The 19,987-nt window shown below is 31.9% G+C and overlaps 1 protein-coding gene across 1 annotated transcript; it reads left to right on the forward strand.

The window, feature by feature from the left end:
- The first annotated feature begins 12,178 nt into the window (after positions 1-12,178).
- Positions 12,179-17,598, forward strand: LOC132756009 (C-type lectin domain family 1 member B-like). The gene is made up of 5 exons (XM_060746954.1): positions 12,179-12,521; positions 13,664-13,737; positions 15,688-15,787; positions 16,678-16,894; positions 17,395-17,598. The coding sequence occupies exons 1-5, from the start codon at positions 12,212-12,214 to the stop codon at positions 17,405-17,407; spliced, it is 714 nt and encodes a 237-aa protein (XP_060602937.1). The 5' UTR covers positions 12,179-12,211; the 3' UTR covers positions 17,408-17,598.
- Positions 17,599-19,987: the final 2,389 nt, after the last annotated feature.

Below are 19,987 nucleotides of genomic sequence, written 5' to 3' on the forward strand. Positions count from 1 at the left end.
TTGAAAAAATTTTTTTTAAAAATAAAATGCTATAAAAAATTTTTTGTGTATGGAAACAAAAAAATGTTCCCCCAACAAAAAAACCCCCGCTAAATCTTAGTAGTAGGTTTTGTGAGAAATTTAAAAACAAAGTTAATAGGGGTTTTTTAAAAAAATATGTTGACCAAAAAATTTTTTCATTATATTTTTTATTAATAATTTTTAAATTTACAATATAAAAAATTTTAAAATTCCCCAAAAGAAAACAAAAACATAGCTTTTTAACCCCTTTGGGTAAATACATTACAATAATTTTTTTAAAGGGTTTGGAAAATGAATTTTTTGATTGTTATATAAAAAAGTAATTATTTATATATACTACAGGCTAAAAATAAAAAGATTAGCAATTTCCCCCGAGGGAAAATTGGTTTTTTGTTTAAAGATTTTTCCGGGCTATCTGAAATTTTTAAAAAATTTTCTTTGTTCCCCTTTTTTTTAGTACGAAAAATTTTTAAAAAATTTAACCCTTAAAAATTTCAGTCCCCAGAAAAATTTGGGTTTGTCGGGCCTTTTTTTTTTTTTTTTTTTTCATTTATCGTAAGTAAAAAATTATAATAATATTTTTTTTTCCCCACTTTTTTCTTTAAAATTTAATTTTCCCTCAATTTTATTTTACAGAAATTTTGAAACAAATACATCGGGGCAAACATTTTACTTTTCTGGGGCCCCAAAAACAAAAAAAATTGAAGAAGCGTGGTAAAAAATTTTTTAAGTTTTTTAAAAGGGAAAAAAAAAATTTTTGCCGCCCGGCCACCAAAAAACAATTTGACTTCCGTATAATTTCAGGGGTTTTAAAAGGGAAAAAAAAAATTTTTGGGGGAAAATTTTTTTTATTTAAAAAAAAATTTTTTTTTTTTTAAAAATCACAAAACTTTAAATCTGTGAAATCTCTTTACTCTAAAAAAATCTTAAAAAAGGTCTTTTTCTAAAAAAAATTTTTTACGCGGTTTTATTTTGTTAAATTTTAAAAAAAGGAGACCCGGGAAAAATTTCCCTTTCTTATTAAGGGTTTTCCTTTTATTTTTTTTTTCCCCGTTTAAAAAAAACCCTATTTACCTCCCCACAAAATTAAAATTTTTTTTCATTGCTTTTAAAAATCTCCCTTTAAATTTAAAATTTAAAAATTTTTGGGTTAAAAAAAACCGGGGAAAAAAAAACGTTAAAACCCGTAAACAAAACATATAAAAAATATTTTGGGGGGTTTATGTGTTCAAAATTTATATAAAAAAATTTTTTAATACGGGTACGGTTTTTTGTCCCCGGAAAAAGCCGTCCCTAGAGGGGAGAAAAATTGCCCCAAAAATAAGATTTGGGGAAAAAAAATGAAAATCGTAAAATCCCCAATTTTTTTGGAAAATTTAACCCCCACTTAATGTCCTGAAAAAAAAGTTTTTTAAAAACAAAACTTTGAAATTTCCCCAAGTTTGAAATAACCCCTGAATATTTCGGGGGACCCTTTTAAAAGTTAAAGGCCGGGGTTTTTTAAAATTTACCAAAGGTTTTTTGTGGACAAAATGTTTTTCCAAAAGCAGGCACTATAAAAATTTTTTTTTTTTCAAAAACGAAAAAACAAAACTTTTTTTTAAACTACTGTCAGGGGAGGGAAATACTTTTTTTTAAAATTTTGGAAATTTTTTTAGTGAAAATGGAATTTTTCTTTCGTGAATTGTACGGGGAAAAAATTTTATATGGGTGAAAGATAAAAAATTTGTTTTCCCGAATGATTGACATTTTTTTAAAAAACATACTTTGGGTTTTGAGGGGGAATCAATTATTTTTTATGAAAAAAAACCCAAATGTTAACTAAAATTTTTACAAAAAATTTGTTCTTAAATTCCCCCACAGAAGGGGGATTAAAAATAATTTGAAAAAACCGATTAACTTACATGCCTAATTTGGACAAACCGTTTGGGTAAGGGTCAAATAAAAAAAGGGTACTACCCTAATAGCTAAAGGAACCCCGGGTGTTTTTTAAAAACTTTCCCCCGCAATAAAAAAAAGGGGAAGGGGGCCATATATTTTAAACCCATCTGGGGTTTTGGGGGCGAACGGGTTTAAACCCCCTTCCCCCCCTTTCCTTTTTCCAAAAAAACAATTTCTGTATATGAAAATTAAAAACCCCCTGGGGGTCAAAATTTTTGTGTGGGAATTTTTTTGTTAAAAATTTTTTGTTTAGGTATATTGTGTAGGGCAGAAAGCTTTATTTTTGTTTTAAGCCGGGGGAAAATACAGAAGAAAAATGAGTATTTGAAAAAAATATTTCAAAATAGCAAAACTTTTTCCCAGGTAAAAAAATAATTTTGTATAAAAACTAAAAAAAGAAATTGGGAAACAAGTAACAGATTTATTTTTTTAAAAGTTTGTTACCCCGGGGTTTGGTAAAAAACTTTATAATAAACCCCACTTTAAAAAGGGAAATTTCAGTTCCCCCTAAAAATTTTCCCAAAATTTAAAGGGCCCAAAATATCAAAAGGGCCCCTTTTTTAAAGCGGGTTTATCTCGCAGTAGAAAAATGGGGGTAAATTTTAATTTTTTTCGTTTTGAAAATTTTTTCCCCAAAATAAATTTTTCTCCAAATTTTATTTTTCTTTGGGAAAATTTTGGGGTCGTTTGGAAAGGGGGTGCCCCTTTTTTAAAAAATAAAAAATTTTGTGTTTTAAACCCAAATGTTAAAAATTTAACCCTTGGGGAGTAGTTTTTTTAAACCCATCAAAAAAAGGGGTATCAATAGCAGTTTTAAAAAAACGGAAAAATGAAGACCGGGTGATAGATAGAAAAGAATGGGGGGAATTTTTAATACAGATTTTTTTTTTGGGAAAAATATGAATTTGAAAATTTGATTTTTTTGGTAAAAAACAATATGAATTTAAAATAGAAATTTTTTAAATTTAGAAATGATAAGAGGCCAAATGAAGCGAAAAATTCAAATTTTAAAAAGATTTTTTTGAAAACGGAAAAGGGTAAATTGGGAAAAAGATTAGATTTTTAAAGATTGAAATTTTTATTTGAAAAATTAAAAGGGGGTGCAAATACCCTTTAAATTCATTGGGTTTTTTTAAAATTAAAGGGAAAAGTTATCCCTTTTATTAAATTTTATTAACTTTTTTTTTTTAAAACCCCTTTAAATGCACGTTTTAGGGGTTGTTTTAAAAAGGAAAACAAATAAAAGGCTCGGAATAACAGACAATGAAATGGAAAAGGGGGTTTGGGAAAAGGAATAGTTCATCAGGGGGGGCCTCTTCCCTTGGTGGATTCTTTTAGAATTGGGGGGGTAGATATGGCGCCGGGACAAATAACCGGGTTTTTGAAATTGCGCAAAAATTTATTTTCGGGGAAAGGGCGTCGGCAAGAAAAAATGGACTGATTTCCAGTGTAGAAACGGATCCCAATATGTTACCCTTTTGTGAAATTGGTATTAAACCATCATGGAAGGGTGCATCTATCAGGAAATTTAAAAATGATTTAATAAATTTTTAAAGTAACATTTTGCTCTTTTTATTTTGCTGTCAAGTTGAACTGAATAATGTAATTTATTTCAAAAGAAATTGGTTATTATAAGGGTGACCAATAAAATCATAATGAAAATATATGTAATGATTACAATATAAAAATCAAAGTTTTAAAAGTATAAAAAGACTGGGGTCCACTCTTTTTTTTAAAGAAATAGGGATTAGAAATTTCCCGCTATATCTGCAACTACTCGGTGTGGTACCCTTTTCCGTCAGTCTTTGAACAGCAATATAAATAACAAGAAGGATGCGGGTTTGTCGGTCCTAACCTAGTAAGAATAAAACATGTCAACAAATAGTATATTTAATCTGTTTGTCTGTTGCCAAGTTTATTTTCCAATATAAGTAGTAAAAGTTCACCTAAAATAAGTGAATTCCTAGGTACAAAATCAAACAATACATTATTAATATATTTTATTATAATAGTTGTGAAACCGAAATTAAAAAAAACCAACCAGTTGGGCATTTAGGTCGATGTTAGTTTTTTAAAATTTGAAACCACAGTTTGGGCCCTATTTTAAAATTTACAAATTTTGTCAGACATATTTTAAGCATAAGAGTACCCGGACACACATTAGAATGTCAAATATATACATTTCGTTTTTATAATTTATCTCTGTGTTCTCGTGTTTACAACTGAAAAACCACTGTAGAACTTTAACTTTCAAAGGGTTTTAATTGATATACCGAGCAAAGTCCGAATGAAATTTTTCGATGGTCCGGGGATTATTGATTTAATTTTTATTTTGCTTTGGTCTGTCCTAAAAAACTAATGAATATATTTTTGTGAGAATATTGATATAAATTGCAAAAAGAAAATTGCAATAATTCTATTTTTAAGCCTCACCCTTTTTCAATTCGGTAGTTTTTTAACCGTAATTACCCTGTACTTGTTTTTGTCCTATATCAATCGATTTGCAAGCCTTTATGTTTTTTTCAAAGAGCGGAAACAAACCTGCACATATTGAGGGACATGTTAATGGATTTCCCAGACAACATTAATCTTTTCATTTAATACTCTTAGCTTTCCATCAACTGATTCTTTGCTATGTGGATAGGACTGTTAGTTTGCTATGTGGATAGGCTAATACTTGCTGATTGATAGACTAATACTTGCTATGTGGATAGACTGTTAGTTGCTATGTGGATAGACTAATACTTGCTATGTGGATAGACTTATACTTGCTTTGTGGATGGACTAATAGTTGCTATGTAGATAGACTAATACTTGCTATGTGGATAGACTAATACTTGCTTTGTGGATGGACTAATACTTGCTTTGTTGATGGACTAATACTTGCTATGTGGATAGACTAATATTTGCTATGTGGATAGACTAATACTTGTTATGTGGATAGACTGTTAGTTGCTATGTGGATAGACTAATACTTGCTATGTGGATAGACTAATACTTGCTATGTGGATAGACTAATACTTGCTATGTGGATAGACTGTTAGTTGCTATGTGAATAGACTAATACTTGCTATGTGGATAGACTAATACGTGCTATGTGGATATACTAATACTTGCTATGTGGATAGACTGTTAGTTGCTATGTGGATAGACTAATACTTGATATGTGGATATACTAATACTTGCTATGTGGATAGACTGAAACTTTGCTATGTGGATAGACTATGTGGATAGACTAATACTTGCTATCTGGATAGACTTCATACTTGCTATGTGGATAGACTAATACTTGCTATGTGGATAGACTAGATACTTGCTATCTTGGCATAGACTAATACTAGTTATGTGGATAAGACTAGATACTTGCTATGTGGATAGACTAATACTTGCTATGTGGATAGATTAATACTTGCTATGTGGATGAGACTAATATTTTGCTATGTGGATAGACTAATACTTGCTATGTGGAAGATAACTAATACTTGCTATGGTGGATAGACTTATACTTGCTATGTGGATAGACTAATACTTTGCTATGTAGATAGACTGTTAGTTGCTATGTGGATAGACTAATACTTGATATGTGGATAGACTAATACTTGCTATGTGGATAGACTTATACTTGCTATGTGGATAGACTAATACTTGCTATGTAGATAGACTGTTAGTTGCTATGTGGATAAACTAATATTTGCTATGTGGATATACTAATACTTGCTATGTGGATAGACTGAAACCTGCTATGTGGATAGAGAACCATAAGGCGGCTATGCCTGTACTTAAATATCATACCTGTTACAATATTCTCTTAAATATCATACCTGTTACAATATTCTTCAGCTCCGCTTTAATACTTTTACAAGACCACTTAGTGTTGTAGTTTTTTAATTATTTTTAATATAGTTATCTATCATTTTTAGATGATCTTGAGCTTATAAATACATGATAGGAAATTTTACTGCCCAAATGCAACCATTCTGTTTTAAACATTATAAGTTGTTTTTGCTATGTCAGACCGCACATGTCACGGAAGGTATATATCACACGTGTTGGACATATTCGGCCGAATTAATCACAACTGTCTTAATGTATGTGATATATTTGAGCCGCGTCACGACAAAACAAACATATTGCGTTTGCGACCAGCATGGATCCAGACCAGCCTGCGTATCCGCGCACATGCTGTTCGCTTACCAACCCTATTACAAGTAGAGAAACTGATAGCGAACAGCATGGATCCTGATCAAACTGCGCGGATGCGCAGGCTGGTCTGGATCCATGCTGGTCGCAAACGCACTATGTTGGTTTTGTCATGACGCGGCTCATATGTTTCTGCAATTTGGTAGCAAATGCCTGACCGTATATGTCACTTATTTTACACAGTAAACTAACATCATCATCGATATCTTAAATCAGCAATATATTTGTTGAAATCCACGCCGCATTGCTTGACATTTTCCCAGTAAGATGACTACTAACGCAGTGACTGACTTTGTAGAAAGTATGTGCTGATTATTTTGGACATTAATATTTATTGACTTGTAGATAAAATATCGACTGTTTATGCCCCAATCTGAGAGGGTGGTGCAGACTTTTTACTTGTCCGTGTGCCTGTGCCTAGGTACGTGCGTCTATTCGTCTTGGAATCTTTAGTGTTGCTCCATCAAAAAACAATTTAGTTATGGTCATGAAATTTACATGAACGTTGGTCAGCATTATTTTATTGTGCACCTGGGGTTTGTCGATTCGAGCAACCATGTCAGAGTTATTGCCCTTGCTTAGTCAAGACCACTAACTATATAAGACTACTAACTGTTTCTAACTACTATGATTCACGTGATTAAACGGAAACTCTTTTAATTAAGAGAAACATGTTACGACAAGATAACAATAAAGATTATATATATTTTCAAAACTTAAAAGCATTAGTGACAAATGAACTGTTTTGTGACTCATGCTTTCTGTTCACAAGTCTTTACATTTTCTCCTATTAAAAAAATGCTAGTTTCAGATCAGATAAAACAACCGTTTGTTACAGCTAAATGCTTTTACATTTCTACCTTTAACATCAAAATGCATGATAAAAGTGTGAAACTGTTTACATTTTCACCATGTATTAAGCACTTTCAAAGCTCATAATTCTAAAATCCCTTTGTAGATACAAGGTTTATCTTTTCAACCGATGGTTTTCCAAAGCCAAAATACATAATTGATTAGCCAGTTAACAGTTGCAATTTAAAAGGTGACACGGCAGGTGTCTAATATCAGACCAACAGAATCGCGCCGATAAAATCATTTACTGCCTTGTAACACCGCACTTTGGGGTCAAACGCACTTTGGGGTCCGACCCCAGAGTGCGTTACGCACTTTGGGGTCCAATTTTGACCCCAAAGTGCGTTATACAGGTACATATGCATTTTTTTTAATATCAGACAAACGACCGCACTTTGGGGTCATAAAAAGTCAATCAATAGAAATGAATATTCATTATGTTTTCAATGATATATTGTAGTCAAAGTCAATGGTAAACAAAAGTCAAGGTGTTAAAATAGAGAAAATAAGAGTCCCTAAAGAAAGTCCAACACGGCACAATTGAAAATGTTGCAGGCTCGGTTTGATTGAGCCTGTTCATGGATGGTACTGGAAAATGCAACATTTAACATGAACTGGTACAATTTAGAAACATCCAAGGATGAGTTCATATGGCGGTTATCATGGAACATTCAATGTGACACGTAAGAGCCATTCCATGAAAAGCGGCATATGGTCCCCAAGTAAAAACATGCGTGTGCCCTAAACGAGAAAAAAAAGGGCGGAACTAAATACAATGGAATTTTGAAAGGGGACCAGATGTTATAAAGCCTGCATATCACAGACGTCAAAAGACAATTTTAAAAGCAGGACACATATCCTAAGGCTGATTCAACAGTATTCAAGTGAGGAATACTGGAACCACCCAGCAAGAAAATAGCCGAATAGAAAGAATTAAATTACCACAAGCACAACTATTATGTCGTGCTGAGCGATCTTTAAGGATCGGAAGCATAAAAATAAAACATAATATTGAATAGACACATAACATGTGCCCTGAATTATAGTAGTTATATGATCTTGATCAGTTAGTGAAGAACTGTCATCAAGTAAAGAATTTGTATCAATTAATAAGCTCAAAATATTTTTCTCACATTTTCCATTTATTTTAAATGAATGTACACCTTTCATTAACCTCATTGTTTTTAGCTAATTGCATCATTTCCCCGTTTTTTATATACACATTTACAGAAATATGATATTCTTAGCAAAGACAAAGATATAAACCCTGTGGAATCTAAAAAGCACACTTCAGTAAAAAAAATTGCCTGATAAAATGTTAAAAGGGTCATTAATTTTATTTAGCTTATCTAAATGCGACATTTAAGAAACTTGACTAGGTGTAGATGCGGCCTTAAGTAGTAGTAGTCCGTACAGGCAGTAAAACTATTTTAGTAGTCACACATTAAGAGCGGAACTTCATTAAAATGTAAAATTCTCATTGAGGGGTCTAGAGGTGATGGTGGGGTTTCCATCGCCCCGAGATTAAAAAATATTTAAATTTAAAGGCCCATTGTGCTTTTATTTGTATTTCTTAAAAGCTTTTTAATTTTGGAGTACTTCTATAGTATCCAAAAACTTATCGTTGGCCAATTACCTGGACCATCTTTTTCATCTGTTGCTTTTTGGCAATGATGAGTACAGTCATAGTGAATTAGTATTTTATATGGAAGAACAATACAACACTGTTTACATTTTGCTACTTTTATGACAAATTATTTCACATTAATCACTAGTTTATTCAGGTAACAAGCATCTTACATTTCTCTGATACTTTATTTAAACATTATAAAATTCATATTTGCCCTTTCTAAAGAAGTTTGTAAGATTTCCCATTAAAAAAGCCTCTGGCGAACTGTTGTTACGGAGCTTACAAAAAACTTAAGTTTGTTGTTAAGCTTAATAATATATTTGTAAAAATCACTATCTATAATCCGATCGAGAAACTTGATATTTCACCAGAACATTGCAACAGAGTATATTCATAGTTCTTTGGAAAAAATATTAACTGCATTTTATTTAAATTCATCGTATTTAATTAATATCAAGGTATTAAATAGACGCAAAAGGTGTGCCCTGAATTATAGTAGAATCAATATGGATTTTAAATGATCTTGAAAAGTTAGTGAAGAACTTTCATATTTAAAATTGGGCTCAATATGACACCAAAAGTTATCAAGTAAATGACTGACAGAACATGATATTTTTCGCAGAATCTATAAATTTTAGAAACACATTCACAATTTATGTACTTTGTTATATGGACACTAGTTTTAGATATTTCAAGTGGTAAAATTAATGAAACTTTTATCACTTAAGCATCAAACAAAGTATCGACCGTCATCTTGAATTCCGCCTCAAATATTTCAATGTCGCAGATCGAAAACAAGTCAGTACGCAATATTTAAGCAGAACTCATTTGACACCTTCAGAACTCTCGAACCCAAAGTGCGTTAATATGTAGCATATTTACGCACTTTGGGGTCAAATTCTCGATTTTGACCCCAAAGAGCGTTGGACCCCAAAGTGCGATGCAAAGTGTAACGCACTTTGGGGTCGGACCCCAAAGTGCGTTTGACCCCAAAGTGCGGTTAAATTCTTCATTATTCTGCGCGTTGTAAGCAAGTCATTGATCGTGCTATAAAATGACGTTGTCTTTCAGCAGAAACAGAAAAGTGCATGCTACGTAACAAATATTAGAAAATTTAGTCGATAGTGTTTTGCTAATATATAAATTTCGCAGTCCCATCAGCAGTCCTATACTTCAGCTCACAAAAATAATGCTGTGAGTAAATATGTTAAGAAATTTTATGCTATATGCATGCACTTTTATTACTTGTAAATCATTATATTTGAGGCAAGTTTGTTGTAATACATGACTCTATTCATCGTCCTTTCTTTAGTACGACATTCAAGACACAAACAGTTTAAACATCCAGTAATTAAAATATGCAATTAAACAATTTGATCGGCACTTTGCTCATAAAAACATATGAAGTTCTTAAAATATGTAAATGCCCTGATGAAAAGAAAATACTTTACTAACATTGTTAACAAATGTTTTAGTCAGTTGGATGGACAAATTTTATAGTGTTGATCAAAATATCAAATTTTACAACAAATTTCGTAACATCTTTGTGTTGCCTGGCAAAGAAATGAATGCTACACATGAAGCGTCTTTGAAATTAGTTCCATAAATGCCCAAGGATGTGTCTGTGTCTGGTTTTATACTGAATTCAGCACATGTTTTTGGTTATATCTCGGCGACCGATTTACATAACCAGCTATTCTGGATAACTATATATAACTATAATGACTTATTTCTACGCAATTGTCTAAATTAGCGGTAAGAGACAAATGACTTTTACATTCAATGTCAGATATTAATTGTCACAGAGAAATTTCGCTTGGCTAGCAAGCCCTTGATTATTTACTACTCCGATGTTCTCCCTATTTAGCTAAGTGGGTGGACATCCCAAGACGACGGAAGGAGAAAGGATGAATTTAGCACCTAACACTGAAAGTGGGAGTAACAGAAATATAACTGCAGCTCTTTTTTCTGCATACAAGGAGACATCCGACAAATATTGAGATCTTTAAGAAGAAAATTTGTTAAAGGGCCGTTGAGCCAATCATTTTTCTTTATTTTTTCTTTTATCCGTGTCATCACAAAACGAAAGACAAACAAACATTTCATGCCCAGGTTACTCACTAGCATGGGCTCTACACTACACTACCGCGCTTTGTTGATTTAGGTTTTCCACCAGCACGCAGAAAAAGTCGTCGCGGGTATTGACCCCGTGTCTAGAGTCGCATTAACAAAAGACCAATTCACATTGAAGGATCACATTTGGACTGACCGAAGCGCATAAAAAATTATAACCAAAGCGAACAATAAAAGAAAAAAGTTTGAGTTAGACGTTCACTAGGCTAAACAAAATACATAAATTAAATAACTTAGAGTTTACTGAGAAATATACAGATTACTGTATTTTGAATAATCCGACATAGTTCCTTGCAAAAGTTGTCAACAGATTACTGTCTGTTTTACATGTATATGATGATATCATTTTTAAGCGTAGAAATATTTCTGGTAATGATCATTTTCTTTTTGACAAATATTTTTTACCGATTTAGCATTTTTTTCGTACTTGTCTCTAAAAATTGAAGAGGTCTCGTCGGGTGATCTAAAATGGAAACAAAACAATGCTTAGATATTTTTTTGGCTAGTAATAATACTGTTATTTTTTCAAATGCAAAACAATAGACTAAGGCTACTACAATCGCAAATCTGAAATCTCAATTGAAAAAAATAAAAACAAACAAAAAAAAACAATGCAGCCACAATCGCACACCTGACTTAAAACACATATACATGCTTTGAAACTAAAGTATTGTTAGTATCAGAATAAAAGCATGTTGAACATAAAAACTGTAAAATGTCTGGAAACTTAACTATTGACTCTGTTGTACTTGATATGTTTATCAAAATAGGATATGTTTGTCAACATAAAAGCTAGGCATGTCTTTGATTTGGAGTGGAGATATAAGTCACACCGGGCTTGATGAGTTATCAACCGACACGTAATGCTTAAATTGTTAATAATGTTTCAGTCGATTATCTTTTTAATGTTTTAAAAGGCTTTTAGGTTAGACAAGATCAACCTTTAAAAAAAGATTCTCTAAAATTTCTTAAAAAATGATGATTTTTATGATGTGTTTTTATACTTGTCTTAAAAGTTGAATGTGATTGAGCTCTTGGACAGTGTTTATTTAATTAAATTTCTTGATTACAACACATACGTTTGAATTGTTGAAAAGTGAAAGTACATTTTAAATGACATTTCACATTAAAGGACCAAAATAGCTAATTATGTGCACAGTTTAAAAGTGCATTAAATATTTTATCATCAAAGGTCATTTTCAGAAATGCATGTTAAAGCTTTATCTTTGCCAATCACCAATTTACTTAATTGGCTATAAACCAGTTACTTTTATTTTTCTGAATTGTCAAACGACAATTCCTGTCGGTTTCTTTTTTTAATTATACCAACCTCATCACAGAAATCATCAATTTGACTGCGTAAAGATAGTGTGATAATCGGCGGTGAGATTGATTGTTCACATGAAGCTATGAGCGTTTTGATCATCAGTTTAAATGAAGGTCTCTTTAACTTTCGGGATTTTGGTCGTTCACATAATGTTGAAAGAGTACAAAACATCAGTTTTGGAGCTTTTTAAGGAGAAAATCGAGCTGAATGGCTTCATCTGTAGTCCGAAAGACTATGTATTTGCTCCAAGTATAAATACGAGCAAAACTCTGTGTGCTATTAGATGTACAATGAATGATTCTTGCGCCAGCTTGTTTTATGATCCATCAAGTTTGAAGTGTTTTGGATGTAAACTGTATTACAACACTGGAGAGTTAAATGAGACATTATCAGGTTCACTCTATTACGACACGAATGGTAATTAGTTAAAATTGTCAAAAAGAAAATAAACTGATATCTTTTCTCTTATTATTATCTTAGAGTGATTTAAAAAAGAAAGAAAAAACATTTAAAGTGTATAAAGCTAAATCGAAGGAAATAGTTTGAATGAAATTAAACATAATAAAATTAGGTAGTTTTCATAACCTTAATTATAATCGTTTTTTGAAAGATTTGTAACATAAAATAGCTATAAAAATTTTTAGTGTATGTAAACAGAATAAAAATGTTCGGCAACAAAATACTCCGCTACTATTTTAGTTGTAGGTTTTGTGACGAGTTTAAGCAAGTCATAGTGCTTTCAATGAAAATATTGACAACATTATTTCATTATAATGTATTCTTTAATCATTTAAAATCACAATATAAACAATTATTATATTACCAACAGACAACAAATACATAGTTTTATACACTTTGGGTACACTACATTACAATAATTTGAAATATTTGACAGAAAGCTGACAGATTTGGAAATGAATTTTTGATTGATTATATTCATAATAATCATTTTTATTATATACTTATAAATGAAATATTGAGAAATATTGATGAAATAAAATGCATATTTTCATTTTCCGTATTTTCACTGTAAAAATTTATTTTTCACTGCAGTGAAACATATTTTCCGTATTTTCACTGGTGTCTTGCCGGACTACTTTCTTTTAAATTCTGCCAGTACACAAAATTTAAGGAAAAGTCTTTCAAATTTTAATGTCAAAAAAGAGAAAAATGTATATAATAAACAGAAAATTCAAGTTTTTTCTATAAATACACGATTTATTTTCATCTTGTGGCATGGAAATTACCATATTTCACTCGTGGCTACCGCCACTCATGAAATATTTATTTTCATACCACTCGATGAAAATAAATCATGTATTTATAGAAAAAACTTGAATATCCTCTATATGCTTATATATTCTACAGTCTTTAATATACGATTGAGCAACTGTCACCAGAGAAAATTGTTTCTGTTCATGTTCTGAATTTTCAATATTTATTTTGTTCTTTTCTGAATATTCTGAGTATTTTTTTTTCCATTTTATCGTAAGTAAATTATAATCAGTATTTCATTTTCCGACTTATCCTTAAGTAATATCCCTCATATGTATTTACAGAAATTTTGAACACTACATACGGACAATCATTTTACTTTTCTGGACCGAAAGAACAAACATTCGAAGAAGCTGTGGTAAGAATTCTAAGTTTTAGGTACAGGCCGTCAAAAAAATCAATTTGACTTCATGCATAATTTACAGGTACGAACTGAATATAAGTAGATTTTTCATTAGTCATTTTAATATCACAAACTGAAATCTGTGACTCTCTGACTCTCATTAGCCATTTTGAAATAAGTTTAAAAAAATAAAGGATCTTTCTAAAATGATTTATGTGTATATTTTGTTAATTAATCTAAATGAGTACAGGAAACAAACTAGCTTTCCTGAGTTGCTCAGATTTTTAAATTCTCTCATTTTCTAGTTAAATTTTTCAGATATTTTTAAAAGTTCTGTGTAATCATATTTACTCCCACAATTTTTTTTTACATTGCTTTAAATATCTCGTAATTGAAATAAACAATGTGTCCGAAATAACGAGACCAAACGTTAACCCGTAAACTCAAACATATTCGCCTCGTCATGACAAAACCAACATAGTACGTTTGCGACCAGCATGGATCCAGACCACCCTGCGCATCCGCGCAGTCTGATCAGGATCCATGCTGTTCGCTTACCAACATTATTACAAGTAGAGAAACTGATAGCGAACAGCATTGATCTTGATCAGACTGCGCGGATGCGCAGGCTGGTCTGGATACATGCTGGTCGCAAACCCATTATGTTGGTTTTGTCATGACGCGGCGAATATGAAAATATCGGGAAAAGACTAAGTGATTGATGTGTTTGATATAATGTTTATAATACGACGTACTGTTTGTTGTGGGTCGGAAAGGCGCTTGAACGTCGTAGAGGGGAAATATTGCCCGAAATTAAAATAGCACATGAACTCGTAGTCCAGTTTGTTGGACTAACCTGAATAACTGTTTACAATAAGCACTTTGAATTTGCACAAGCAATAACTGTCATTATTACATCCTTTAACCGACACTGCTAATATTTCTCCATGAATATAACCATCCAGAATGATTTTTGCAAGTAAAGGCATATTTACCTCGGCCATGTATCTTTTTTAAAGATACTTCTTGTTCTAAATAAAACAAAGGATTGTGCTTATGATTATTTATGTTATTTTTTTAATTTTTGAAGCGAAAAAAGTCCGTGAAAATTGACTTACTGCGAATCCAACACAATTTAGGTCATATGGCATCGAAACTAGAAATATAATTTTGGCTAATATATTTATTGTACGTTAACAGAATAAAATGTTCCGGTAGAAATATATTACGCAACAGTTTTATGTAGGGTTGTAAAAGTTTAGCAATGGTTTCGTGGAAGCAAATATATCAACATATTTTTTCATGCAGGCACTTTAGATTTTTTTTTCAAAACAAAATCAAAACTTTGTAAACAACTGTCAGCAGGGAAATAGTTTTATATACATTTGTACTTATTTAGTGAAAGTAGATTTCTAAGTGAATTAGTACGAACATTTATATGATGAAAGATAATATTTTGTTTCAGAATTATTAATTATTTGCTATACATAGCTTGGTTATAGAAGGAGAAAAAGAATTCATTTATTCATGAAAAACAAATAGTTAATTGAAGCTTTGAAAAGAATTTGTTCTTAGTTCCGACAGAGGTATTAACTAATTTGACAAACCGATGGACTAGTTGTTTAAGGAATACTACCTAGCTATAGCAAACGGAACGTCGGTGTTCTAATCTTCCTCCGCAAGTAAAGCTGGAAAGACGCTATATAACCTATAGCTGGTGCGACGTTAACCCCGATTCCCAACTTTCTTTTCAAAAATCTATGCTGGTTATGATAATGCATAGATCCCTGACCTGTACAATATCGATTTCACCACAACATATCTGTTAACAAAAAAAGCACATGTTAATGTTTGTTCGTCAACTCTATTGTTATTCAAATCAAAGGTTCGAGAAGGAATCTATTAATTATCTCTGCGTTACGATCTTTCGTGTCTAATTTTGTTGTTGAAAATTGTGTTTTTTAGGTATATTGTGCAGGGCAGAACGCTCATGTTGTTGAAGCGGAAACTACAGAAGAAAATGAGTATTTGAAAACGTATTTCATGAATCAACAGCTCCTCACAGGTAATTTGTTAATTTGTTTTTGGGTTTTACGTCACACCGACACAGTATAGGTCATATGGCGACGTTCCAGCTTTACGGAGGTGCCCTTCCGTGCATTATTTCAGGCACTAATTGGCACCGGAGTAGAACCACCGACGTTCCGTAAGCTAGCTGGATAGCTTCCTCACATAAAAGAATTCATAGTCCCTGTCGGGATTCGAAGCCACAGCGGTGAAGGACAAGTGGTTTAGAGTCAACGACCTTAACCACTCGGCCACTGACGCCCCTTCTCACGGGTAAATTATATATACTTTGTATATACATGTATAATACTAAAATAAATCGCATCGAGTAACATTTTTATTCTATGCTTGTTACGCAGGTTATGTATAATAAATATGATACACTAATTATAAAGCATTTTCAGTCCACGTATATCCCCAAATAAATGTCAAAATATGCAAAAGTAACTTTTAGTTAGTAAGGTTTTGGCTTGTCTGGATGGAGACATGCAACTTTAAATGTTATAATTAGTAAATTAGACTTACAGCATTGCAGTAAGTGTTTTAACTGTCAAAAGAGCGTATAACATCGGAAAATTCAGACGATGCTAGATAGAATACACTGCGGATTTGATAAAGATTATTTGGTAGAATACAATATGAATTTGATATAGAATTTTTGGATTCAGAAAATGATAACGAGGCCAGACTGAATGTGATATCATACAGAATTCTTTTTCAAAACGAGGCTAAATTGATAAGATTAGATGAAATATTGATTTGTATTTGAACTTTATAGGCTGCAAATACTTGAAATTCATTGGTTATTTAATAAGATTAATGTTATCTTATTAAATTATATTAACTTTTTTTTAACTATTCAAATGCACGTATACGGATTGTTTTAAGGATACGAAATCTGGCTCGGGATAACAGACAATGACGTGGAAGGTGTTTGGAAATGGAATAGTTCAGGGGCGCCTCTGGGTGGATTCTTTGATTGGGGGCAAGATTCGCCGAGAAATATGACGAATAGAAATTGCGCAAAATTTACGGAAGGACGTCACAGAAAATGGGCTGATTACCCGTGTATGACGCAGATCAATATGTTTACATTTTGTGAAAGGTATATAATTGCGATCACTGTTTTATTAGATTAATGTGATTTTACATTTATGCTCTTTTTATCTTAAATTTGCTGTCAAGTTGAACTGAATTAGTAATACATGTAATATAGTTAATATAAGAGTGACAGACCAATAATTCATAATGAAAAATATGTATGATACAAAATAAAATCAGGTTAAAGTATAAAAAGACTGTCCCATTCTTTTTAAGAATTAAGCGTGGGAACATTCTGAACGATATTTACAGAAATTTAACACGGATTATTGATTATTTTAATTTTTACCTGTACACACATGGATAAGATCTCTTTATTCATGCCTGATGCTTTAATCTGCTGGTCTAAAAAAATTGAAAACTTTTCAAAACTCGAGATAAATTACAAAATATATCAGCCTCAACCCTTTCGTTCGCGTAGTTTTTTTTGTTTTTGTTTTTTTTTGTTATTATTTTGTACTTGTGTGTATATTCGATTTGCAAAGCTATATATGTTTGTTGTAGAGTGGAAACATAACCCGTTGAAACTGTTGGCTCATATTGAGGACATGTGTGATTTGTAAGACAACATAATCTTTCACTTAATACTTCCCATCAATGATACTTGCTATGTGGATAGACTAATACTTGCTATCTTGAAAGACTGATTCTTGCTATGTGGAAAGACTGATTCTTGCTTTGTGGATAGAGGACATGTTACAATATTCTTCAACTAATATATTGATTTCCAGACCACTTAGTGTTGGAGTTTTTTTTATTGATTTTAATATAGTTATCTAACAGTTTTTAGATGATCTTGTGCTTATAAGTACATGATAGTAAATATTTTATTGCACACATGTAACCAATTCGTTTTAAACATGTAGGTATAGAATATCACTACTGACCAGTTCATCCATGGTCTGACCACGGGTGATATATTTTTGGGGAGGCTATGCCGACCCAATGTTAATAACCGTCCGTCAAATCTTACTGCCGCGGTAATCAGGTCAAAAAATAGTACCTTGATTTTTTCTAAGCTGACTCATCACTCATCACAGACATTTACAATATGAACTTTTATTTCATATCTGCGATTTGTAAAGATAATAATTCTCTGAAAAATTCTTGATTTTTGTTTGTTATTTTTTCAAAATCACTACTCCGTGACGTCATACTGCCGCGGTAATCAGGTTTAGGCATACGTACGTTGGTAATAAATAGTTCTGGTATGAAAACCCTTCTATATAATAACTTTATCAATATTTTTTAAACAAAAAGCATAAATGAAAATTTATAGGTAAATGCTTTAATTAGGTGGCAAAAATTCTTTATTATTTTTGATAACAATTTTCCAATTACTACGCAGCGACCAACTGTTTATGACGGGTCATTAACTAGAACGTTGCAACACCGTAGTCTCAATATCATGCATGTTCTTTTGTTGTTATAAACCATTAATAGTCCTTAATATTTTTTAAAGACAAATAATGGTAAACTGTCGCTTACATCAGAGACATGGATCATGCTTGCGTGATAACTAAGGAAAACTAACTTATTAGTACACCTTAGGAGGCTGTACGCGGAAAACGCTCATAAACCGCTATATCATATAGCTGTTAGTAAATATTTTGCATACATTTAACTAAAAATTCACTAATGGTGATGAACATATAGCTTGAAAACATTATTTCAGAGAAAGACTCAAAGATCAGTCTTCAATCAAATGAATGACCCCGTATTGTGTAATTAGAAAGTTTATTCAATTCTAGGGCAACGAATCATAATTTGATAGTTCGTGTGTGATAAAATTTTCAATACAGATTATGAGATACATAAAAATATTAAAGAATAAGAAACTTTAAAAAACAAAACATAAAAAACGCATATATATACGAATGACTTACAGTCGAGCATGGGAAATTCATCAACATACCTTACGAAATTTTAATTTGAAAATGATATTTGCGCGCGCTGAAGTGATTAATGTTTATTTGAATAAATCAAATAAAAAGAACTTATATGTTTGTGTTCTAAAAAGAATTGGCGGCATAAGACGAATTTCGTTTTCATTTTACAACACTTGAAAAATTACTACAGAAAATATGTTGTTGTTTTATTGTTTTGTTTTCAACAAGAGTGTGTGTTTTAAGTTCATTCATTCTCGGCACCGGAATAACCATATGTCCGAGATTATAGCATCGGGGACGTCTTTTTTTTTAAGCAGAATCTTCCTTGTAGCCCATTCTTCGTTCGTTAGTGGTAAAGGAGACGACAGTATTGTCAAGGCATCAACTTCCTGACTGACGACAACAAAAACGGCATTCATTAGCGTCAAACCTCCAGAGTAAGTTACGACAGGTCAACCAATCACCTCTGGTACTTGAGATGACTTGACCTTGACCTGCCGTGTGCCTTCTCCGCGACGTGCATACCTCTGGAGGGATTTGGAGAAGTTTCAACAAAAACCTCCAAAACACGCTATTTATAACACCATTCATAGCACTGACGCTTCGATGTTCTCATCTATTTGCGGAAATGGTCGCCAAGGAAAACCCAACGTAATAACCGCACACTCTGTTAACAACAGATTTTCCGCAGTATATATTTCAAGCTAGTGAGGTTTCAAATCCATAAGTTGGTTGAGTGTTGGCGGTAAAAAAAAGAAGATAAAAAAAAGAAGATATAACTTCCTGATCAATGTTCACTTAGGTTGATTCAATTTTGAATAAGCTTTGCAGATATATATTTTTAAGAAATATTTAGCTTTAATATTATCCGAAGCCGTCAAAGTCAGCGACGAGTAATGAAATGGGAATAATTTAATAATTTTCTGAATCGTGATTTTATTCGAGATTTGCTTCGGGAGAAGACAACTTTCTGTCCGTAGAGCATGAATATTAATACTCATCACAAGACAGTGTCTTATTGATCTCAATTATGGTACATGTAAATATGTATAATTTTTATGCTCAATTAAAATGTTGCTTAACTTGCAGTTGTTATTATCATTCAATGATATTAAAATGACATAAAGTATTTATGATGAACAGGCCTAGAATATTTTGATAAGGAACCGTCAGTTGTAAAATGGTATTAATATATGATCTTATAATGA

The sequence above is a fragment of the Ruditapes philippinarum genome, unplaced genomic scaffold (genome assembly GCF_026571515.1).
Source record: "Ruditapes philippinarum isolate M1 unplaced genomic scaffold, ASM2657151v2 ctg3206_1_1_1_1, whole genome shotgun sequence".
NCBI lineage: Eukaryota > Metazoa > Mollusca > Bivalvia > Venerida > Veneridae > Ruditapes > Ruditapes philippinarum.